General features: G+C 45.0%; 1 protein-coding gene, 1 long non-coding RNA gene and 1 pseudogene across 6 annotated transcripts in view; 2 read left to right on the top strand and 1 right to left on the bottom strand.

The window, feature by feature from the left end:
- Positions 1–13,093, top strand: part of ZNF346 (zinc finger protein 346) — a 36,042-nt gene extending 22,949 nt beyond the window's left edge. For 4 of the 5 annotated variants that reach the window (XM_077895426.1, XM_077895424.1, XM_077895423.1 and 1 more), the window contains 2 exons: positions 6,337–6,430; positions 8,979–13,093. In XM_077895426.1, the coding sequence (XP_077751552.1) occupies positions 6,337–6,430; positions 8,979–9,066 (182 nt within the window). In that variant the 3' untranslated portion in view covers positions 9,067–13,093. Of the gene's footprint in view, positions 1–5,225; positions 5,317–6,336; positions 6,431–8,978 lie in introns of all 5 variants that reach the window. The other variant, XR_013378053.1, reaches the window with a different exon arrangement.
- Positions 1,430–2,926, bottom strand: LOC144311989 (normal mucosa of esophagus-specific gene 1 protein pseudogene; annotated as a pseudogene).
- A 3,258-nt stretch (positions 13,094–16,351) lies between the features above and the next one.
- On the top strand, positions 16,352–24,893 carry LOC144312553 (uncharacterized). Its single transcript, XR_013378052.1, has 2 exons — positions 16,352–16,635; positions 24,408–24,893. It is a non-coding gene; the product is annotated as an uncharacterized LOC144312553 (long non-coding RNA).
- The last annotated feature ends 713 nt before the right edge of the window (positions 24,894–25,606 follow it).

Raw genomic sequence — 25,606 nt, 5'->3', positions numbered from 1 at the left:
AGTACAAACAACTTGGCCTCAGGGAACCGGCTGCTCAGAGCCTTCTGTGCTCTTGCCACAATCCTGGAAAGGTGAACACCTAGTTGCTATAGATGTTCCAGACCACATATGAGCAAGGGAAGAGATCATGCCTCTCTAACAACCCCCAAACCCAGAACAGCCATACAACACAGGTCATCATTGAGCAGTACTGACAAGATGAGATGGGCATGAAACAATGGCTTCAACAGGGTGCCAAGGAGCACTCTTCCAATGCCACAGAAGGACCCTGCTTTATAAACCTCTTCAAAATTGGATGTATTTTTTTTAAAGATTTTATTTATTTATTCATGAAAAACACAGAGAGGCAGAGACAGAGGCAGAGGGAGAAACAGGCTCCATGCAGGGAGCCCAATGCAGGACTCGATCCCGGTACTCTGGGATCACCCCCTGAGCCGAAGGCAGAGGCTCAACCACTGAGCCACCCAGGCATCCCCAAAATTGTATATTTACTGTAGTGTTCCCACATACAAACAGAGCCTTCCCCTTTAACAGAAGCCAGCCCTATATGCTGAAGAAATCTGGAAAATTCAGAACCAAGCTCCTTAGAACCCTCTTCCTGTGACTCTCCTATTTTGTCCTAAGACTGATAGCATCCAACCAGCATTACCCATGGTTCTCTTGCAGCTGACACTTCTGTGTTTCAGCTCCCGGCCTGCCTTTATTTGGCCCTGCCCTGGTTATTTCCTCATCATCTCTTGTCCACTGTCAGGACTCAGGCACTGCTGTGTTTTAAGCTGCTTATCTTAACTTGTATCCATTCTTTTCTTTTATCTTAAACCAAAGTTTCCTTCCTATATCTATTCCTCCATTTGTCTAAGGCTAATTACCATACTTAATCCTAGAATTATATCCTATGTCTTTTCTTCTTGCTGAGGCATCTGACTGCTTTATAGATCAGCCAAAATTTTTCATGAAAACCTAGGCAGGGGGTGGGGGTATCACACCCCCTTTGATATAACCTATACATTATAATTTAATTCCCACAGCATTCCTAAAAATAGCTACGATTTTCCCATTTCACAGATAAAGAAGTTGAGACTCAAAGTGACTTGCTCAAGGTCACATAGCTGATAGGACCCGATGTTGATAAGTGACAGTATCAGTATGTGTCTCTAGCTCTGTCTGGCTCCAAAAGTTACTTTTTTTTTTTAATTGCACAAATAGTATTTTATTTTATTTTATTATATTTTTTTAATTTTTATTTATTTATGATAGCCACAGAGAGAGAGAGAGAGAGAGAGGCAGAGACACAGGCAGAGGGAGAAGCAGGCTCCATGCACCGGGAGCCCGACGTGGGATTCGATCCCAGGTCTCCAGGATCGCGCCCTGGGCCAAAGGCAGGCGCTAAACCGCTGCGCCACCCAGGGATCCCAGTATTTTATTATAGACAATTCAGTTTATAAATCTCTATACACTTTAAGGAAACCATTTGGGCATCATAAACATTAAAATTTCAATATGCAAAATTAAATTTACAACAAGAAAATAAACACAAAATTATTTTTGAACTATGTGGTCATTGCTGTACTACCTTCATAATTCCTATCCCGAGTCCGAAAATGTAGTCAAGCCCTAAAAATGTAGCAGAAGCATTTCCGCACCCTGGTATCCATAATCTAGTTTGTGCAGCAATGTTTCCACTAGATTCATAGAGTACTCTTTGAAAGAAAGAAGCAAAGGCTGGTCATTTAGTGGCTCTTCGGACCTTCCGCAACTCTTCAATGGGCTTCCATTCTTGGTTGATTGTTATAAGCTTGCTAGGTACACTAGGGTCCATGGTTTCCCAAGGTTCTGGATTTCTTTTCCGATCTAGGATCACATCAGATTTTTGAAGGGAATATACATCGAAAGACGAAGCTCCGCCTGCCGCTGTGGCCATGAACAGCACCAAAGGAATAAGTTCCTTCTTTTTCATCAGGAGTTGGAAAAAGTTAATGATGACCTCAGCGCAGGTCTGAGGTCTGACTCCCTTCCTTCTGTCTTCGGCTCTGAGTATACGTGGCAGGAGGCTTTCCAACTACAAAATATCAGCAGAGGCACTGAATCCACTCTGACTCCCTTCTTACCCACAGAGGTGGGATGCTAATCTAGAATATGTATTCTAGATGACAGGGGTTCCACCTTAGCAAAGGTCTTAGGTTTGGTTTTGGTTTTGGGGTTTTTTTGTTTTTTGTTTTTAGATTTTATTATTTATTCATGAGAGAAGCAGAGACACAGGCAGAGGGAGAAGCAGGCTCCAAGCAGGGAGCCCAATGTGGGACTGGATCCCAGGACCGTGGGATCACGCCCTGAGCTGAAGGCAGATGCTCAATCACTGAGCCACCAAGGTGTCCCAGATTTTAGGTTTGTTAGCAGCTTGACTTTTCCCTCCTGGCCTCTGTCAAAGCTTGTTTGTTCATTCAGTCAGTCATCTATACTTAACTGTGGCTGCTGCTGCAGTTCAGGCCTTAAGCTACATGCTCTCACCCATAATCATGTAATTTAATTCTCACAGCAGCTCTGTTGTGCAAGTTTGATTATCCCTATTTTACAAATGAAGTCATTTGGATTAGAAAGATGAGGTGATTTGTACTGAGTCCCACACTAGGCGGCAGCAGAGGCGGCATTGAAACTTAGGTCAAGTTCTGTGTTGGGTCCAGAGAATAGTTTCCATGGGGCTCTTGTCAAAGTGTCTTATGGCAAGTATGGGTCAAATGTTGGATGACCCAGAGTGTCCACATCTCTCCCCCGCAAGAAGATGCAGCATCCACCAAGCAGAGCAAGGACTTGGAGTTTGCTTTGTACTCTAGGCTCACATTTCTCTTATTTATCCAAGAATACCAAAGCTAAAGCCTGCATATCATACAGGCAACCAAATCCTTCCAACAGCCAGAGCATTAAACATCCCCCCGACCTCCCCAACTCAAGTTACTGGAATCCTCCTCTGCTTTACCCCACTGTTTTCTCTCCCTACTTAGGGCCTTTCCTCCTATATAGAACAGGTCTGCTTTCTCTGCCCTATATGGATCCCCCCAGTTTCTTCAGCCACTACATAGAACAGGTTTTCAGGTCTTGTTAAATTCATATGTAGTCAAGAAATATTTGTTGAGTTCTTCCCTAATATATGCCACTTTATATATGGTAGTAAACAAGACAGATATTCCATGTTCTCGTGGAGCTTAGAGTTTAGTGGAGAGAAAATAGGCATTAATCAAATAACTACAAATGTGACAAGCTTTAGAAAAGGAAACAAATGCAGTACCTGGTTGGCTCAGTCAGTATAGAATGTGCAACTCTTGATCTCAGGGTTGTTAAGTTTGAACCCATTTTGGGTGTAGAGATTACTTAAAAATAAGATATTAAGAAAAAGAAAGAAAATGAGGCAACTGGGTGGAGCAGTCAGTTAAGCATTGGACTCTTGGTTTCAGCTAAAGTCATGATCTCAGGGTTGTGAGATCGAAACCCCCATCAGGCCCTGTGCTCTGCATGGAGTCTGCTTAAGATGCTCTCTGCCCCTCTCCCCTGCTCTCTCTCAAATAAATAAATACATCTTCTTTAAGGGTGAGGGGTGGCAGGACACCTGGGTGGCTCAGTGGTTGAGTGTCTGCCTTCAGCTCAGGTCATGATCCCAGAGTCCTGGGATCAAGTCCCACATCAGGCTCCCCAGAGGGAGCCTGCTTCTCCCACTGCCTATGCCTCTGCCTCTCTCTCAGTGTCTCTCATGAATAAATAAATAAAATCTTTTTAAAAAAATAATAAATAAAAAGTGGGGGGCCCCTGGGTGGCTCAGTTGGTTAAGCAACCAGTTCTTGATTTCTGCTCAGGTCATGATCTCAGGGTCCTGGAATTGAGCCCCACATCTGGCTCCATGCTCAGTGGGGTGTCTGCTTGGGATTCTTTCCCTCATTCTCCCTCTGCCTGTCCCCCACTCTGCTTGTGCACACATGTATGTGCATGCTCTCTCTCTCTAAAATAAATATACAAATCTTTTGGGAAAAAAAAAAAAAGAAATGAAATAAATGGAATAAACTAAGATAGGGGAGCAAGGATCAATGAAGACTTCCCAGAGCATAAGGATTATAGTGTTGGGCAAAATTATCCTGGGGAGATTATCCAGTCATGGTGTTGATCATGTTAAGGTTTTGATCCTTTATCCTAAGAGTGTTGGGAAGCCACTGACAGTTTAAGTTTAAGCATTACTAGATTATTCTGCTTACAAAGTGGAGAATGTTTTGGAACAGGGAGGAAGAAGGGTGGGAAGACCCCAGCAATGGGGATATTGTAGTAATTTCATACTGGAGAAGAGCTTGGATTAAGATAGCAGTGGAGAAGATAGACAGAAGTAGATGGATTCAAGAGTTATTTGGAAGTAGAATTGTCAGGATTTGGCCATCAAATGTAGGAGGTAAGGGCTGGCTGTCAGTAGAGTGTGAAATTCTTGATCTCAGAGTTGTGAGTTCAAGCCCCATGTTGGGTGTAGAGATTACATATAAATAAAATCTTTACCAAAAAAAAAAAAAATGTGGGAAGTAAAGGAAAGGGACTAGTCAAAATTAGGCAACCAGATAGATAACCAGGTTTCGTCAGCTTGAGTTTAAGATGCCCATGAGATATCCAAGTAGACAGTTGGATATATAGGTCTAGACCTCAGGGGAGTTCTAGGTTAGACATACTTCCATTTAGTAGGTCAGAAACTGTTAAATATTGGTAATTTCATATGTTTTAGGTGGTAATTGAAGTCAGGGGAATGAATGAGACCCCTTAGAGAGTTTAGAGAGAGAAGAGCTGAGGGTCTAAGATTAAGCCTTCTGGAAATCCTGGCCATAAATGTCTAAAAAGGACCTGAATTCTGATTGCAGTAATTTTCCCCTTAAGTTTTTTTAAGGATATATCTTCTGGGAAATACCCGAAGATACAAAGGAAACAAATGTCACTGGGAGCATTGGCTAGCGTATTAGAATAGAGATCATTGGTGTTCACAGTAGCAACAGCTGTGTTGGAAGGCTATTTAAAAGATACTCTCAAAAAAAAAAAAAAAAAAAAAGATACTCTCATAAAGAGTTATGCACTGAACCCATAAGAGTAAAATTATATTAGTGATTAAAGCTCTCATTTGTTGAGCACTTCCTATGTGTCAAATGCTTTTACTTAAATCATTACAATAACCTTATGAGGTTGATACTAATATTAACCTCATTTTATAGGTAAGGAACCTGAGTCTCAGAGAAGCCCCACTTTTACAAATGAGGAAACCAAATCTCAGAGAGGTTAAGTAACTGGCCTGTGGTCCTACAGGTAAGAAATGATAGAGCTGGGATTTGAGCCGAGGTGATCTCACTCCAGAATTGTGAAACTTTAGGATGGCAGATGATTAGAAAAGTATCAGAACTAGACAGCTCTTAAAGTTATGTGTACAGCTGCCTTTTTTGTATAGCTAATGTTTGGCATGCTAGAATAAGTACACCCTTTATGGCCTGTCAAGCCTAAGTTTGTCACTTCCTAACTCTGTGTTCTTAGGCATGTGACTATGCCTTATTTTCCTCATCTATAAAATAATGGTAATGATTCTCACAAGATTGTCATGGGGGCCAGACAAAATTATATAGCATACATGGCCTATATCAGGTACTTGGTTAATAATATGCTTTTTATTATTATAAGTGTTATGGTTATAAGTTATGATGTAATTGGCTTATAGTTGAGAAAAGCTGAGAATCAGAAAGTGGAAGGGATTTAGCCAAGATCACATGAAAGCAGAGCCAGGAGTCCAGCTCCAACCATATCTTGGTTCCTGACCCATGCTCTCTACTAGACCACATGAACAAAGACCACTTTGTCATTGAATCAGCCCTGGTAGTAAGGGTGTCTGTGAGCCCCAAGGTAGAAAGTCAGATTAATTTTCATAGTAGGCATTCTCATTAATTACGGTTATTGCAAGCACGAGGAGAGTGGAAATTTCCCAGAGATTTCTCAGTGAGGGGAATCCTTAATGAGACCACTTAGCACAGTCAAGGTAGAAAAGACAGTTATACCAAATGTCACCTCTTTGTTCTGTCAATCATTTATTTACTCAGCAGACAGCTACTCTGGACCAGGTTCAATGCTGGGCATGCAGCAGGATGCTTCCCAACCCCAGGAAGCACATAGGCACCCTGTGCCCCCTGAGCATTGAGGCCTCTGGGATTCTCCTCAGGGCCAACCACCTAACCTTACCCCACCATCCATCCTCAGAAGGACATTTACTGCCAAAAGCAGTAGTCCCCAGGTCCCTTCTTATTGGATAACTAAGCATCTTGATTTTTATGTGTGTTTCAGCTGGGAAGGGCTACCCCTGCAAGACGTGTAAGATAATGCTGAACTCCATAGAACAGTATCAAGCTCATGTCAGCGGCTTCAAACACAAGAACCAGTGAGTAATTGTCCTTTGAAATTCAAGGATCTGCAACAAGAACTCAGGGCTTCTAAATCAAAACAGATATTCCTTTGTGAAAATGGAATCCTGGCAGCCTTTTCTCAGTTAACATGAAGAAGTGTCTCCACTAAGTTTTTCTCCCATCAGCTTCCCTGCAGCCTTTGGACCTACTGGGCTGAAGGTTTTAGTAGAGAAGCATAGACAATTTCCTTGATGGTTTCCTAAAATACTTAGATTTCTTGCCCTTGAGCAGTCTCACTAGGGAAGCTTTTTTTTCCCCCACCACTGGCCTAACGAACCTAGTCTTGACTGCCATCAATTCTATGGCAAGAGCTCCCTCTATGGGTTATTACCAAATATGACCAGGTTTGCACATTGATCAAAAATTTATTGAACACCAAGACAGATCCAGTCCCTGCTCTCATGACTGACCATACGTTCTGATGGAAGGAGACAAACAATAAACAAGTAAACAACCAATAATTATAAATTATGATAAGTGCTTTGAAGGGAAGAGATAAAAAGAATCAGTCATCTGTTCATGATAACCTTGAAAATGACTAACATTCTTTGCACCCCTGTTCTGTTACAGGGCACATGCCAAGCAAATTCTGTCTAGTAATCCTTCAACAGCCCTAGGAAGAAGGGGTTATTATAACAGACAGAATAGTGATTTCAAGTGATAGTATGAGGCAGAACCTATAATTCAAACTAATTCAAGTCTTGTCTGGCTCACAGGACACTCCTCCAGGGCATCATGCTTATAAGGAGGTTGTAGCACCATATAACATAAGGTTCTATGGTCTGACCGGGGAGGACTCACATGGTTCTGTCCCTTCCTCTCAGAAGGGAACTGGATAGTGTGGACAGTGTGCTACTATGTAACTTTCTGAGATGGGAATATCCCCATTTTACAGATGAGGAAACAGTTTCAAGCAAGCAAGTCTGAAATGATTTCTTTGACTTTGGTGATATGTTCTGCATTGCTCACAGAGCTGAATGAATTAAAGATGGTGGAAACAGAATATTAGAGTCAAAATGTCCTTGGTCCTCTCTGCCTGAAGTTTCCCCTCCCGTATTGCAGCAGATCTTCTTATTTATTTATATATATTTTTTAAATTGGGAGGACTCATTAGGCTTATTTTAGATATGGACTTGACACAAGCCTGTGCAATCTAGCCTGGGCTCACTCCCATTTCAGCATACTTTCCTTGCATCTTGAGTGGTGGCAATTTCAGTAGACCAGCCAGTAGACCAGCCAGAGCCCTTCCCTGGGGCTACCCCACCTTGAGAATGCTGGTGTTTACTGTTTTCTTTCTACACTTTCAGCTATGTGACTTTGGGTGAGTTAGTAAACCTCTCTGAACCTCCACTTTTTTTTCTGTGAGATTATAGCTACAATTTGTTGAATTGCAATAGTAGCTGTGAACTATAGACATACAAACCCCCTTTTTCCAACCCAAGGAAACCTAATGTCAGATGGGTTAAGTGACTTCCCAAGATTGCTAGTCACATGGAGATAAACCCAGAATTCAAATCTTTTAATTCCAAAGCACATTCATTTTGCTCTGCCATTCCAAATGGAGCTCATTATCCTCACCCTACAAGATAACATGAAAGTTAGAGATAATATATGTATTCTGCTAGTACCAAAAAGGGCAACTATTAAAGATAAGCTTTCATTCACTCAAATATTTATTGAGTACCTATTTTGTGCCAGGCCCTGTTTGGGGCACTAGGACTACAGTAAGATCCAAGACCAGTAGTGTTCCCTGATTTTTTGGATCCCCGTCTAATGATAGAAGCAGATCCTAAGCAAATTCATAAACAAATAAGATAATAACAGGTGTTGCTAGATGCCCAGAGAGTGGGATAAGAGTGACAGAAGAGCTACTTTTGACTTAGTATGAGGCGGGAAATGGTCAGTCTGTACTATCCAGGTCATATAGGGCCCTGTAATCAGAATAAATGGCTTGGTAGAGTGGAGATATGGGCTGCCGTCCGGAATCAACCACACTTTTAAAAAGCATACTGGGGGGATGCCTGGGTGGCTCAGTGGTTGAGCATCTGCCTTCAATTCAGGGCATGATCCCAGGGTCCTAGAATCAAGTCTTGCATCAGGCCCCCTGCAGGGAGCCTGCTTCTGTCTCTGCCTAATGTCTCTGCCTCTCTCTGTGTCTCTCATGAATGAACAAATAAAATCTTTTAAGTAAATAAATAAAAAGCTTACTAGGAGGAAACATTTTGGGAAAAAAAAAAAAAGCTTACTGGAGGCAGATGACTTATACTTTCTGAACTTTAGTTTCCTCATATATAAAAGGGGTGCTATCTCCTTGTAGAGTTGCCTTGAAGATGAAATATGATGCTGGAAGCAAAGCACCCATCATTGTGCCTAGCATGCAGTGGCCCTCAGTAAACGAGAGCTGCCCTCCTTATTACTCTTAGGGCCCTGGAAGAGCTGTACTATCCTTAGAATAAACTACCTGGAACACCTTCACAACCACCATAAACTGATCCTGTGCATTTATTCCTTCTCAAATTACAGGTCACCAAAAACAGTGGCATCACCCCTGGGCCAGATTCCAATGCAAAGGCAGCCCATTGAGAAAGACTCAGCCACCTTGGAAGACTAGAGATGTTTCTGTCCAGCACCCCAGGTTGAACCAGCCATGAGCCAGCTTCCCGTTACCATGGTCAGCTCTTGGCTCCCTCTTCCTCGTTTCTTATACCTGGAGAACACATAGACCTAAGGCAGGAGTGGGCCACAGATAGCCTCTGATTGGTCCAGGCAAATACACCCCTGCTCTTCCCTTTTTGGATGGACCCTGTAGGTCAGGACAAGGGAAGGGGGTGGATCTTGAGAGGACTCGGGGCCTCACAAGATAGTAGTTTGGAGGCCTTTCCCCTTCCCCAGTCCCCTTGGGCCACATGTCATGAGCCCCAGGCCTGTCTGTCATCTGCAGGTCAGTTTTGAACCAGTCTCTGCAGCTAAAGAACTGAGCTCTCCCTGGGCTCTAGGCAGCTCCAATAAAACCTGGAGCTTTCACACCAGACCTCGGCCTAGGTGGCAAAGGGTAGATGGAAGTGGCTACCCCATGGAAGTTTGGAGCTAATATGACACTCCATATTCCCCCCAAAAGTACAGGCTTTCCTGAACCTGGGACCAGATACTGGCCAGTTATACAGCTGTCTGCCCACTGTGAAGTTTCCTCCTGGAGCAATGACACAGTCCTGGCAGAGCAGTGCTGTCCTTCTTGCCCCTTCTCCACAGTTCCTGAATGGTGCTAAGGATCTGCAGCAACTGGGGAAAAGCTAGAGCTGGAGGAGGCTTCAGTACCCTGTGGGCTCACAGAAAGCTTCAAGGGGGAGCCTTTCCCCTCCTCTATCAGAGAGGTGCTCTGACCCAGGGTCATGTGGGGAAGTCCCCACATGGAAGTTCCCTTGATGGTTCTGTGCCCTTAAAGGCAAATTGCCTCATGCCAGCCAGCTCAAAGGTTCATTGCTGCTCCTTGGCTCTACTAGCCCTCTCCTCCTTATGCAGCAAATCACCTGCCCAGGTTGCTGTGGTGCTAGCCCTCTCCCATCATCCACCAGGAGATTCCTGGGTACCAAGGAACAGAATAGGACCCCCAGGAAAAGAAAGGAGAACTGGTACAGATTTCTGCAATGAGGAAAAAGATGTTCCCCAGGCCCCAAACTTAGACTTTTCCAACTCTGCTGTGTTTTTATGGCCTGGGACTTCACTGGGAGTGGGTTTTTCCTTGTAGCTTTTAAGCAGCAATTCCAAGAAATGATAACCATTGTAGGCCCCTAGCTGCTCTCGTGGCTTCTTCCCCCCATTGCCTATCCCTTTGCCTGTGAAATGCCTTTACATATTTGTGTGTGTGTGTGTGTGTGTGTGTGTGTGTGTACGCACACGCACGCGTGTTTATGCTCTGTCTCTTGGTCTAAATAAAGAATTTATCCATGAGCCAGACTGCAGCTTGACAGACCTGAGATTTGGTGCCATAATGCCATTGGATCTAATATGTGTGTCTTGACCACTTACCCTCACCCCTCTCAGATTCCTGGGGCTTTAAATAGTGATCTTAAGAGGTGGAACAGAGATAAACATCTGAATTGCTTGGCAACCTTGTGGAAGCCTTCCCAGACTTAGTACAACCTCATCCACTTATCTGCCTCCCCCTGTACAGAGGGTCTCATGGGAGTCTTTAAGGGGTTTCAGCCGAGAATCTACTTTCTTTGAGAGGATCATTCTGGCTGGCTGTTAAGTGGAAAAGAGATGCAGGGGAGAAGAACAAGAGACCAACAAGAAAGCCAAAATGGAGGCTATGTCCAATATGGCTCTCTCCAGGCTAATCCCTTCAGAACTGAGCCTTAACCTCTTTCATCTCCACTTCTCTAATGTGGAGTGGTGTGTCCTGAACTATTTGTTGAATGAATGCACAAATGCATGAATGAGGGTATAGGTAAGAAAGATGGCCTTTTCCTACACAGCTCTTACTCAGAACTAGGTTTGTTCCATCAACTTTTGGCCTAGAGATTCTTACAGGAAGCTTTTCTATGACCCAGAAATGAGCTAGGGAAGTGTGATGGCCTTAGGAGCCCTTTGTCCAACATTTGTTTCAGATAGCCAGATCTGAGGAGGGTACCCAGGCAGCCTCAGCCCCCATTCTTCACTCAGCAAACTGTTCCTGAGCACCTGCTTTTGACCAGCTGGGAAAGGCCCCACATAGCCCCCATGGTGGGTTCTCAGCTCCCAGCATCCAAAGCTTAGACTGTCTCAGCAATTTCCCTGGAGTCCTTCTACCTTATCCAGGATGTCAGAATCAGCCTCATCTATCAGGCAAGGAAATGAAGGGGAAAAGGGTGGGTAGGCTGCCAGATAATGAGCCCCTAGCCCATAAGACTTCTTAGTCTAGATTCAGGAGTCTCTACTAGCTGTGTGCCCAGCTCTGTTGGCAAGAGGGTACAGGAATGAATACTTTCTTGCCCTTGGGGAGAAATACTATAAAGATTATTATCAAAAGAAAAAAAAAAGATTATTATGGCAATAGAGGGTCATACAGGGTGCAGCAAGAATGCCCAGGATGCAGGCACTAACTCACCTAAGGGGATGAAAAAGCTGCATTTGATCTGCCTAACTGCCTTTTGAGCAAGGTAATGATATTCCATTTTATAGAAAAGACTCAAAGATGTATATAGTATTTTGCCCAAGGACCTGCCACCAAGAAGCAACAAAATGGAGAGTAGAATCCAGTTCTCTAGATTCCTAGTCCAGAACCCTTTCCAAACAAGGATGAAAATACCTTCCCAAAAAAAAAAAAAAAAAAAAAGAAAATACCTTCCCACAGGACCCCTGGGCCTGCCCCCACCCAACTTCTAACAGGGCTGTGGTCTCACAGAGCAAGCAACCATAAAATAGACTGGACAAGGCTCAGTGGTTATTTTATCTTCCAAACTCCCCCTCATACTTCTCAATATTTTATCCAAGATTTCCAGTATATTAGACTCCAGTTATAACTGTAAGAAACTGAAATCAAAGTGATTAGGTAAAAAGGGAAATTTATTGATTCACCTAATGAAAAATTTCGATACAGGGATGGATAGATCCAGGTTCTGACAGTATCTTCAGGGAGAATTTTTTTCTTTAAGATTTTATTTAATCACAAGAGACACAGAGAGTGAGGCAGAGACATAGAGGGAGAAGTAGGTGCCATGCAGGGAGCCCGATGCGGGACTCGATCCCGGGACTCAGGATCAAGCCCTGAGCCAAAAGCAGATGCTCAACCACTGAGCTACCCAGGTGTCCCTTCAGGAAGAATTTAGTCTTACTCAGCTTTCCTCTGTGTGGCCTCTTTCTCTGGAAGTTAGCAAGATGGCCACTGGCAGCTCCAGGCTTGTATCCAGGATAGATAGGCAACTATAGTACAGAAAGAACATCTTTACCTACTAGTTCCCCAAAAAAATTCTGGATTGATTCATTAGCTAGTTTGGCCCTATTCTGATTCCTAAACTAATGACTGCAACTAGGGGAAATGGTGTCCTGGTTTGGGGCCCTGGGAAAGAGTGAGCTCTACTTAAAACACGTTGACTGGAAGAGAAAAGAAGAAAGTGTGGGGCTCCTTCCAGGAGACTAAGGGAGAAGAATGGATGGGGATGGGCAAAAGTAACTGCTTGTGTAAGCCGTATCCAGAAACTGTCTTTATTTGAAATACCGCTCTTTCCCTAACTTTCTGAGCTACATTTCATAATGTGCTCCAATTTTTCAAGTACAGTTTGATGAATCCTTACATATGTGTATACATCTGGGCAGTCACCCTCCAGATCAAGATACAGAACATTGCCAGCTCCTCAGAAGTTTCTGTCATTCCCCTTCCTAGTTACTATCTCCCAGAAGTAAACACTGTTTTGACCTCTATCACCGTAGACTAGTTTTGCTTGCTCTTGAGTTTTATAAAAATGGAATCACATCCTCTTTTGCTCAGTATTATGCCTGCGAGATTCATCCATGTTTTTGTGTGTGTCAGAAGTTCATTTTTGTTCATGCTGTGTAGTAGTATTCCATTGTATGAATATACCACAATTAAACCATTCTGTTGATGGACAATTGGGTTATTTCAGTTTTGAACTATTATAAATAAAATTCTTTTGAAAATTTTTGCTTGTGTCATTTGGTGTGCACATGCACACATAGACCCGGGAGTGGCATTGCTGCGTTATAGAATAAATGTGTGTTTAGCTTGTCTAGATACTACTGAATGGTTTTCCACTGTGATTCTATCAACTCACCAACTTGCCAGCACTTGGTATTGTCAGTCTTTCTAATTTTGAACATTGTTGTGGCACATGGGAATTTGAGCCCAAGGGTTCATATCAACTTAATATCAGGGCCCCTCTTACTCTGAGCATCCCTGAGATCAGGTTTGAATTTCTCTATCCTGGAATGGTCTCTCATGTCAGTGCCCAGGACCCACAATGCCCAATCCAACAGATAAACATCAGAGGGAACTCCTGCCCATGTAGCTAAGGAAGGTCTCACAGAAGGAGAGGCATAAGCCCTGGTAGCTAAGGAAGGTCTCACAGAAGGAGAGGCATAAGCCCTGGAGAGGCAGTCTAGTGTAGCAGCAAAAACTCAGGCTCTGGAATTGGGCAGCCAGGGTTCAGATTTTAGCTCTGCAGGGCTGTGTGATCTCAGTGAGCTGACCTGTACCTAAAGGTGGAACATTAATATCTACCTTATAGGATTATTTGAGGAATTAAAAGAATAGATACATATGAACATTAAAGTATCTGACATATGATAGATACTATGTAAATGTTACTTATGTTATTGGCCTTAAGTAAGTTCTGGGTCTCCCTGGGGATGTGAGGCCACAGGCAAATGGCATCTGGCACAACGATTTATGAAATGCTGGAAACCTAATTCAGTCTGATTGGGGTGCAGCAGGGAGGGAAGCATGCTGGCCAGAGGTGGTTCTTCCTTGGGCTCCCAACAAGAAATCACCTTTCACTGCTAGGGAACCTCAGCTTATCCCAGGCACCTCAGAGACCTCAGGTTCTGCAGCCAATGACACCTAAGGAGAAGACAATGGAATCGTGTGTAAAGCTCTTAACCCAGAGCTGGATGAAAAGCAAGTTGGGATGTAATAACCCCTCAGTGCAGACACAGAGCTGTGTATGCTATAGAGCAGCCATGAAGCATGTCATGGGGGACACTGGTCTAGAATTCAGTGCCTGGGGTATTGGTCTAAGCCCTGCCACCAACTTCATATGACCCAAAGCTATCTTCTGTCAGGTGGAAGTTGGAAGAAATCACAGTTTGAGCCCAAGTCCTGAAGAGATAATAGTGTATCGTTAAGAGTTCTTCCCAAAGCAGATAACAAAAAAAGCTCTTGGCTCACAGGGGTCCCTACCAGATGAGCTGTTCCCATCCCTAACCAGACCTTCCTTCTGTTTAGCTGCCATTGGTGTCAAATAGAAGAAAAACAATTTCTCCCTCTGGCCATCTGTCCACCTAACAACCTCACCTACTCTGCCCTGTGCCCAGCCCACATTACGGAGAAGGCAAGCATGTCCCTGTTCTGGCACTCCCAGGCTCACTGTCCTCCGCAAAAACTGCTTCATCTGTCCATAGGCTCCAATACTCAGAAGAAACCTGAGGCGGTTCTGTAAATGCGTCAATCCTACAGTGCAATGACCCTGGTGGCTACTGGGTGGAGAACGCTCCTTTTTTGCAAAGTACATCAGCCCTGAGACCTTACTATTTGATTAAAGACTGAAGAGAGTAGGATGACTTTTCCTGAGCCCCTGTATTTGATCTTTCATTTAGCCTTCAAGACAACTCAAAAAGGCTTGATTTCACAGTAGAAGCTCTGAGGCAAAATCTCAAAGAGCTTACACAGCCAAGAAGTAGCCATGGAGGGATTTGACCCCCATGTTTTCAAGTCTTTGTTAGCATGTCTGCTATCATTCTTGATACTTTGGAAGACTCTACTGCTATCTCCACCTCCCACCCTTCATTCCCAAAAGATACTGTTTGAAGGCTGTAATTTACTCACCTGCCTAGGAGGACACTTAATGGCCACCCTACTCATCAGACTTTCTTTTACTCTTTTCCCTTGGGTAACATCGCTCTTCCATTCTTACACCTGTAGTTCTGTAGTCCTGAGAGACTGACCCCACTCCCAGGGACCCAAGCCTGGGCAATCAGAATAAGTCTGAAGCTGTTAGTAGCCATCTTTGTCGACACATAAAAACAATCTGCATGAAAATTAAATCATCACAGAGGAAAACAGCTGAGAGTTGAGACATGACTGATTTTTAATGAGCACCTGGGTCTAATCAGGCCTGAAATCAATACTTTCAGGACTTTTAGTTGTGAGTCAGTATTCTCTTTCCTTAAGGCAATTTAAGGTGGGTTTCTAACATGACCAGGAGTACTATCTAATACAAGTTCCAGCTTCTCTTATCAACCCAGTGACCCCAAGAGGATCATTAACCCCTCAAGGCTAAGTTGGCTGTCCTGTGCTCTCAGATGCCCTGCCCCCTCTAGCACTGCCCTTAATATACTATGTTCTCTCTCTCTCTGTCTCTCATGAATAAATAAAATCTTAAAAAAGGGGGGGTACTTGGGGGGTTCAGTGGTTGAGCATCTGCCTTTGGCTCAGGTGGTGATCCCAGGGTCCTGGGATCGAGTCCCACATCAGGCTCCCCACAGGGAGCCTGCTTCTCCCTCTGCCTGTGTCTCTGCCTCTCTGAGTGTCTCTCGTGAATAAATAAAATCTTAAGCAAACAATATTCTATGTTATGATCTGTTCAACTCCCTGTCTCCACTTTTAGACTAGAAACACTTTGAGGGCAGTAAGCGGGTCTTATCATAGTGAGTCTCTGGTGCTCAGTAGAGGACTGTAATTGCTTTATTAACTGCTTAGTGATTGAGTCAATTAATGCCTAAGTTAAAAGTGAGTAGAGACCATTGCTAGGATTTCACAGAAAGACTTTTTTTTTTAATTTTTATTTATTTATGATAGTCACAGAGAGAGAAAGAGAGAGAGGCAGAGACATAGGCAGAGGGAGAAGCAGGCTCCATGCACTGGAGAAGCAGGCTCCATGCACTGGGAGCCCGAAGTGGGATTCGATCCCGGGTCTCCAGGATCGCGCCCTGGGCCAAAGGCAGGCACCAAACCGCCGCGCCACCCAGGGATCCCACAGAAAGACTTTTTCAAGGAGCTGAGACTCCAGTGGTTATCAGGGTCAAAGGACCCAAGCTGGGAGGAGAGTAAGTTCAAGGACCTAGAAGAGAGTATCTGTGAAGTACAGTAAATTGTTTCAGTAATGTCCTCTCCTGAATCTTTGCCTCCCTGCATCTGTATGCTTTTGTGATGTGGCTTTGTCACTCAGGCCTTCAAGATGGAGAACCTGAGCTGGCCTCGACACTTGCTCTGATCAGTGATGTAACACTGCAAACTTCCAAGGCTAGAACTTAGGCCTTGCAGCTTCCACTCCTACCACTGTAAAAGGAAGTCTGGGCTGGACCAAGTAGAGATGAAAGACCGTGTGGAGAGAGGCCATCGGCCAGCTCCACGCATGTGTAGGAGGCTATCTTAGACCATCTAGCACATGGGAGCCACAAGCATAAGCAACCTCTGAAGAGACCATCAGAAGAACTGCCAAGCTGAGCCCACCTAATCCACAGAATTGTGAGGAATGCTAAATGTTTTAAATCACCATGTGTGGGAATGGTTTATTATGTAGAAAGGCTTCCAGAATCATACCTTGTTTGGGCCCCCTGGTATCTACTTACCTTTCTACTTTCTTTATTTTTTTAAGATTTTATTTATTTATTCATGACAGACACAGAAAGAGAGAGAGAGAAAGAGAGAGGGAAATGGCTCCCTGCATGGAGCCTGACGTGGGACTCAATCCTGGGTCTCCGGGATCACACCCTGGACTAAAGGTGGCGCTAAACCACTGAGCCACCAGGGCTGCCCACCTTTCTACTTTCTTGAGGAACCCTACCCTCAGCTGATGGGGTCTGGGTCAAGATGACCTCCACCCACCTGGCTTTTGCTGAACAATTGGGAAAGAGTTGCCAAATGGGAAGGCTTTGAGCCTAGAGCTGTTGGTAGCCTTCTTTGTCACCTCTTGGGGAGCACCTGCCAGAGAGTGGAGGGAAGAAAGCAAAAGAGGGAATGAATCTTGGTTGGACTGTTCCTGAACCCTGATCTACCCCTGGACTTTAAAATTACATAAGCTAATAAATTCACTATTTTGCTTAAGCCCATTTGAGTTGGGATATCTGTTACTTGCATCTTAATGAAAATATTGAAGAGTCAGGAAATTTTTTTTTAAAGACTTTATTTATTCATGGGAGACACAGACAGAGAAAGGCAGAGACACCAGCAGAGAGAAGCAGGCTCCATACAGGGAGCCCGATGTGGGACTCGATCCCCAGACTCCAGGATCACACCCTGAGTCAAAGGCAGACACTCAACCGCTCAGCTACCCAGGTGTCCTGAGAGTCAGAAAATCTGATAGAGGTTGAGTAGTGTGGCAGAGGGATGTTAGGACAGGACACAGGTCTCTAGAGAGTGTGGAAACAGAAATGTATTTTTCCTCAGCCCTTTCTGTACGCCATAACCCTGGAATGAGACACAATTTCATGTCCTAGAAGAACTCATTCCAATTGTGATAAAATGCTGTAAAGGAAAATGCCAGTGTAGCTAGAGCATAGGACTGAGCCTAGGCTGGGGGCAGGGCGGGAAAGGTCTCTCTGAGGAAGTGACATGCAAGCTGAGACTTGAAGGCTGAATAGGAATTAGCCCATGGATAAGCAGGGATACCTGGGGGAGAGGATGGTCCTGGTAGAGGGAAAGCATGTGCCAAGGCCCTGAGGCAAGATGATGCTTATCACTTTGAAAGAAAGAGTTTATGTCACCAGATAAAGAAAGAGACTGGCAGGAGCTAGGTCCCTCAGGGTGTATCAAGATTTTCAGCTAAAAGCAGTAGAAACAGGGCAGCCTGGGTGGCTCTGGCTCAGTGGTTTAGCGTCGCCTTCAGCCCAGGGCCTGACCCAGAATCGAGTCCCACGTCGGGCTCCCTGCATGGAGCCTGCTTCTCCCTCTGCCTGTGCCTCTCTCTCTCTCTCTCTCTCTCTCATGAATAAATAAATAAAATCTTAAAAAAAAAAAAAAAAGTAGAAACAAACCCCAGCCAGTTTAAATTCACAGAACTACCAAGAGCATTAAAGAACTAGGCTGGGGGATGGAATATTCTCAGTAGCCAAGTCCAGGGGCACATGCCCTCCACAGGAACCAGGGAGAAGTTGGCTCCACCCAAATCCCAGTAGACTGGGAGTAGGGGACTGCCAGGATCTCACGGAAAATGGAAGAGTTGTTTTCAGAGAGAGGAAAAGTGTTTAGATGTCCAATTCAAGGTGGTCAGGAAGGTTCTCAGAGAAGAGGGAGCGCTTGAGAGGAGTCCAGAAAGCTGAATGGCAGGCATCTGGTGCTGCGATGGCAGGAGGGAAGGGATGGGGGAAGGCAGGCCAAAGGAAGGACACTCCCAGCAATAAGAACAGCAAGTGCAAAGACACCAAGGTGTGTGAGCCAACCAGCTGCTTTCAGGAGGGCCTGCCTGCAGCTCAGTGCAGCTGGAACACAGAACAGGTATCTCCGGGGAGAGGGAAGACCCTGGGACAGGAGACAGCAGTAGAGGTCAGTCTGGAAGAGCCATGAGTGCTAGGCTGAGGAGCTAGGGATACCAGTGGCGGGGAGGGAGAGAGCAGTTAAAGCTGAAGAGTGAGTTAGTTAAATCTGTGCTTTATAACTTTTTAAAAAGATTTTATGTATATATTTGAGAGAGAGAGCACAAGCCAGAGCAAGATGGAGAGAGAATCTGAACCCTATGTGGGGCTTCATCCAACAAACTCAAGATCATGACTGAGCCAAACCCAAAAGAGTTGGAGGCCTAACTGACTGAGCCATCCAGGTGCCCCTAAATCTGTTTTAAAGAAGTCATGGAGGGCAGCCCGGGTGGCTCAGCGGTTTAGCGCCACCTTCAGCCCAGGGCATGATCCTGGAGACCTGGGATCGAGTCCCATGTCGGGCTCCCTGCATGGAGCCTGCTTCTCCCTCTGCCTGTGTCTCTGCCTCTCTGTGTGTGTGTCTCTCATGAATAAATAAATAAAATTTAAAAAAAAAAGAAGTCATTTTAGGGGCGCCTGGGTGGCTCAATGGGCTAAGCCTCCAACACCTGACTTCAGCTCAGGTCATGATCTCAGACTCATGAGGCTCTGTACTCAGCAGGGAGTCCGATAGAAATTATTTTTCTCCCTCTGCCTCTGCCCCTCACCCTGCACTTGCGCTCTCTCTCCCTCTCTCTCTAATAAATAAACAAATATTAAAAAAAAAAAAAAAAGAAGAAGTCATTTTGGTGGGACACCTGGGTGGCTCAGTCAGTGGAACATGCAGATCTTGATCTGGGAATTGTGAGTTTGAGCCCCACATTGAGGGTAGAGTTTAGTTTAAAAAAATAATAAATAAATAAATAAATAAATAAATAAATAAATAAATAAATAAATAAAATAATAATAATAATATTAATAATAGCGATGCCTGGGTGACTCAGCGGTTGAGTGTCTGCCTTCAGCTCAGGGTGTGATTCCCAGAGTTCAGGATCCAGTCCTGCATTGGGCTCCCTGCATGGAGCCTGCTTCTCCCTTTGTCTATGTCTCCCTCTCTCTCTGTTATTATTCTCATGAATAAATAAATAAAATCTTTAATAATAATAATAAAGAAGTTGTTTTGGCACTGAAGAGAAGATTGATGACACAGGGCCTGCTTAATGCTCAGTCACCTGTTCTTTCTAGTAGAACTTCCTGACCTCCATTGCAGTTAGGGGTGGCAATATATCACAGTCTTGCCAAAGAGATAAAATTAGAAGTTGCTGGATACAGATTCAACTCTTTTGTGGCTTCTTTTTTTTTTTTTTTTTAAGATTTTATTTATTTATTCATAGACACAGAGAGAGAGGCAGATACACAGGCAGAGGGAGAAGCAGTCTCCATGGAGGGAGCCTGACGTGGGACTCGATCCGGGGTCTCCAGGATCACACCCCAGGCTGCAGGCAGTGCCAAACCGCTGCGCCACCAGGGCTGCCCCTCTTTTGTGGCTTCTTCCTTCCTCCTGCCTGAGCACAAATGTAATGGCAGGAGCTGAAGCCACCATCTTGTAACCATTAGGATAAAGTATAGAGAATTAAAAAGATCTCAACCCTGATTTCAGACCCACCTTCACCTATCTCCAGATTTGGAACTAATAAGTGATGAATTAACCTGTTTTGTTAAAGCCCCTGCCATTTGGGTTTTCTGGTTTTTCTGTGCCCAAAATCCTATATGGTCCAGGTGGCCATCAGGCAAGGTAGAGAAGCCTCCACTGAGGTTTCTTTCCTGATTCAGACTACCAGCCCCATAACCCTTCCTGCCCAGCTTTGCCGCTTCACAGCTGTCCTGGCCCCCTCTCTCTTCCAAAAATATATGTGTGCCAAGCCCCAGTAGGTGTGAGGTTTGTAGGCCCAAGTCTAAAGAGGGCTGAGTGTGGCAAACCCTGAAAGCTTCCCAAGACATGGGCCCACAGGGTCTGAGACCAGTGGACAAGAGGGCCAAGGGTGCTGCTGAGACTCTGGGAAGCACCAGGACTATCCCAGCAAGAGCCTTGGATTCCTTCTAGCCCATTCCCCTCCATCTGGCTTAGTCCAAGGGGCCATCCTGAGAGCTCTCTAGGCTGCCAACATTAGCACCAGGCTCCCTAACTCTACCACAATGCCCTGGCTGCCTGCAATTCCTGACTGTTGTTCTGAAGTAGAAATTGGACTTAAATATGCCCAACTGGTGGGGAATGAGGAAATATAGGGTCTGGAAAAAGGTTGACTCTAACAGTCCCTCTTTCTTGGTCACAAAAGTGTGTTACCCATACATTTGAGTAGATCCTACCTAGACCCAAAGCTGCTATTATTAATATTGGCCACTTTTTTTTTTTTAAAGATTTCATTTATTTATTCATGAGAGACACACAGAGAGGCAGAGACACAGGCAGAAGGAGAAGCAGGCTCCATGCAGGGAGCCCGATGTGGGACTCGATCCCGAGACCATAGGATCACACCCTGAGCCGAAGACAGACACTCAATTGCTGAGCCCCCCAGGTGTCCCTACTGGCCACTTTTTACTAAGCCTGGGCTACATGCCAGGCATTGGCCTGGGCTTTAATACATCATTATACTAGGTCCTCATAGAAAAACTCTTAGTGGGAATCCTTGGGTGGCTCGGCGGTTTAGCACCTGCCTTCAGCCCAGGGCATGATCCTGGAGTCTCAGGATCAGGTCCCATGTAAATGAAACTGAGGCTTAATGTTAAGCAACTTGTGGAAGGTCCCAAGTTTTCAGGATTCAAACCTACATCTGTCTGGCCATAACACCCAACCTTTCACCACTTAGTTGCTGTCAGAGTCACCTCCATTTTGACAAGCCAAGCCAGACCTCCCTGGAGTCTGTGAGAGAAGCCAGGGTGAAAAGGGGTTAGAAAAAAAATGATAATAACAATCATCAATTCTGAGTAGCAAGTGTATGATATTGCCCTGTGTATTTTTTATTATATAATTTAAAACTTTCTCAAAATAAAAATCATTTTAAAGGAAAGAAATGAAGGAAAGAAGACAAGAAAGCACAGGACTGGCTCAGGGGACAGGGCTTGAGCCAGGCCTGGTCTGGAATCGGGCCTGAGCAGGGGCTCAGGGCAGCCCTTCGGCACAAGAGCCCCAGTGTTCCCTGGGCCCAGCTGTCATCCAAGAGCAACATGGTTGGCACCAGGCAACGTCTCCCCCCCCCCAACTCTGCTCCGAGGCAGGTGGGGGGCAGGGCCTAGCCTCCTCAGGGAGTCCCTCCTGGCCCAGCCTTACACTTCAGGAGCCCAGAATCTGCAAACCTCTGCCTAGGGCCTGGTACTTCATAGATGCCCCATCAGTACTAGCCAAACGGACAGGCAGAGCAGTGCCCAGCCCCAGCCACCTTCAGGTGAGTCTGCACCTTCCTGGGCTGCAGTTAAGGATGGGGGGGCAGAAACCAGGCTGATGCAATAGCATCGAAAATCCCAACTCTGTGCAGAGTCACCCTGAGCTTCCCCTCCTTTTCCCAGAAGATCGGGGTTCAAGGCTCAGTTCTGTTGTTCACTTGCTATGTGACTTTATTTTTTTATTATTTTTAAAAGTAAGCTCTATGCCCCATGTGGGGCTTGAACTCATGACCCTGAGATGGAGAGTTACATGTTCTAACAACTGAGCTGCCCCACTACATGACTTTAGACGAGTCATTCCATCTACCCCAGCTTCTAGTTCCTTACCTGCAAAGTGGAGCTAAGGTTTCTAACCCCCATTTGGCTTGGGGGGAGGATCAAAGGATATAATGCATATATGACCCCTAGCTTAGCATGTCACTTGACAGATAGTGAGAGCTCAGCCAAAGCAAGAGCTTCTTCGCTGCTTCCTGTTCTGTTGAAACCGAGTCCCATCTCCTAACTCATTCACTTCCTCCAACATTCCTGGGGAAAAGGAAGCAGGAGTGTGCCTATTTTCTGGAGAGAGAAACCAAGGCAGAGGCAGACTAAAGGCAGGATCTTAGGATGGCAGGCCCTACTAGGGGTGTGTGTGTGTGTGTGTGTGTGTGTGTGTGTGGTAATGTTTGAAAGGTTTTGAAAGAGAGACTGCAAATGTAACAGGTGGAAAATTGTTACCAAGAGAGTGAGACCTGATCGGGAGACAGACCGATGCCTCTCCCAGATTCCCTCAGCATGTCTCCTTTTGTGCTCTGTTTACTGATCTATTTCTCCCCACGACAGTGTCAGCAACTCCTTGAAGGGGAGGGGCTGGGTCAGATTACCAATTTATCCCTGTGATTTAGAACAGTGCATACCATATAACTAACCTTTAATTGACACCTGGCCAATGAATGTGTGTAAGAATGAATTACATGAAAGAGCATCAGATACCACAGAGATCTGTGTGAGAGGTCGTGAGTGTGGGATGGGAGGCAGATCAGGAATGTGCAGACGAGCATCTCAGGAGGCAGGGAGGTTGTGCAGCCAAGGCTATGAAAGTTTTTCCTTTTTCTTTGGCTCAGATAAACCTGAGAAGTGCCTGGAAGTTGAATGAAAGCTGTGGGCAGCCCAGGTGGCTCACGGTTTAGCGCCACCTTCAGCCCAGAGCCTGATCCTGGAGACCCAGGATCCAGTCCCACATCAGGCTCCCTGCATGGATCCTGCTTCTCCCTCTGCCTGTGTCTCTGCCTCTGTGTGTGTGTGTGTGTGTGTGTGTTTCTCATGAATATAAATAAATAAATAAATAAATAAATAAATAAATAAATAAATAAATAAATAAATCTGTGTGGGGTCCTGCTCCTGCTGGCAGCTCACACCACCCCCTAACAACCACATTTACTAAAGGGAGCCAGCAGAGGACCATAGGTGGGGAGCTGGATCTCTCCGTGAGTCCAGGAGGTCTGGTGAGGCCCCTCTGGGCAGGAGGCTTCCATTTGCAGGGCTCCCCCAGTGCCAGGAGCCTCAACCTTTCCAGGTGCTCCAAGCAAGGAAGGATCTGGAATGAGGAGAATCAGAACCAGCTGGTTTTAAGAGATATCCAATTATTTTCTGATTAATCTTTGGGAGGAAACCATTATTTTGTTTGAGAAGGGAAAAAAATAATTTTATTGGGCTTTTGGTTATGCAAAGGAAAAGCCTCTATCCCTTTGGGAGTAAGGGTGGAGAGAGCTAGACTCCTCCGCATAACAATGGAAAAGGAAGCTGCTTCCCCCAGGGCAAGGTCTCCACCAGCCAGAGGGACACCGGGAGTTGAGTCTGAGATGCCACCTAAGGGGTTTCCTTTCTCCTCAAGAAGGCTTCCAAGGAGCAGAGAGCTTAGACGTCAGACAAGGGTTCAACAGAGGTCAAAGGTCAGCTGCCCTCCTAGTTTGGCCACAGTCTAGTTTGCTCAAGGGTAGAGATGCTTGCAAGTAAGACAGACCAGAGCAAGGTGGGTCAGAACTATTTGAGGATACCTACTGTGTGCCAGGCGCTTGAGATACAATGCTGAAGTCTATAGGCAGTTCCTGCCTTCTATTTATACAACTGTTTGTTCTGGAATGTTCCATAAAGATGAAGAAATAATGAGTCCTAAATAACCAGAGTTAACATTACAAAGCAAGTGCTATACACCGGGCAGTGTTCTAAAGGCTTACACATGTCTACTTTTTGCAAAAGCTTCATGAGGAAAATACTATCATTATACATACTTTACTGATGAGAAAAATGAATGCAGAGATGGACTAACCTGCCAGGGTTGCTCCAAATGTAATGGCATTGAGATTTGAGTCCTGAAATCTGTGCTCTGAATCACTTCACTTCTTGCTTCTTTCTCCATGCTCATAGGACAAAGGCATCTAAGAAGAACCTAGCAGGTCCAGAATGCTTCTCTGAAGAAGTGAGCTGACCATCAAGAATCAGATGGAACCAACCAGTCCTAAAGGGGAAAGATCATTCCAGGAAGAGGGAACCATGTGTGTAAAGGCCAAGAGGGTAGAATGGGAGCAAGGAAGAATGAAGGACTTGTCTGGAGATGTGGACAGGGGCCAGGTCATGCCAAGAATCATTATGGGAAGCTAGTAGAAAGTTTTAAAGGAGTAGTAGATACATTCAGATTTGTATTTCCTTTTTTTCTTTTTTTAAGATTTTATTTTTGGGGGATCCCTGGGTGGCGCAGCGGTTTGGCACCTGCCTTTGGCCCAGGAGACCTGGGATCGAATCCCATATCAGGCTCCCGGTGCATGGAGTCTGCTTCTCCCTCTGTCTATGTCTCTGCCTCTCTCTCTCTCTGTGACTATCATAAATAAATAAAAATTTAACAACAAAAAAAAAGATTTTATTTTTAAGGGGCGCCTGGGTGGCTCAGTTGGTTAAGTGTCTGACTTGGCTTAGGTCATGATCTCAGTGTCTGGGATCCATCCGAGTATTGCTCCCTGCTCAGTGAGAAGTCTACTTGTTCCTCTCCTTTTGCCCTTCCCCCCTCAAATAAATAAAATGTTTAAAATTTTTATTTTATATTTTTATTTTTATTTAATTTTATTTAATTTTATATTTTTTAAAGATTTTATTTATTTGAAACAGCACAGGGAGAAAGGTCAGAGGGAGAGGGAGAAACAGACTCCCCGCTAAGCAGGGAGCCCATCTTTGGGCTCTATCCCAGGACCTTCGGATCACACCTGAGCTGAAGGCAGACGCTTAACCAATTGAGCCACCCAGGCGCCCCAAAAGATTTTTTTAAGAGTTTATTTATTTGTTCATGAGAGACACAGAGAGAGGCAGAGCCAGGCAGAGGGAGAAGCAGGCTCCATGAAGGGAGCCCGATGTGGGACTCAATCCCGGGTCTCCAGGATCACGCCCTGGGCAGAACGCAGGCGCTAAACCGCTGAGCCACCCAGTGATTCCCCAAAAGATTTTATTTTTAAGTAATCTCTACACCCAACGTGGGGTTCAAACTCACAACCCCCGGATCAAAAGTCGCATGCCCCACTGACTGAGCCACTCCACTGACTGAACCAGCCAGCCAGGCGCCTCCAGATTTCAAATAT

Source organism: Canis aureus, chromosome 4 (assembly GCF_053574225.1).
Source record: "Canis aureus isolate CA01 chromosome 4, VMU_Caureus_v.1.0, whole genome shotgun sequence".
In the NCBI taxonomy this organism is placed as follows: domain Eukaryota; kingdom Metazoa; phylum Chordata; class Mammalia; order Carnivora; family Canidae; genus Canis; species Canis aureus.
Note: the sequence above shows the minus strand (reverse complement) of the source record. Positions and strands in the feature narration are given on the sequence as shown.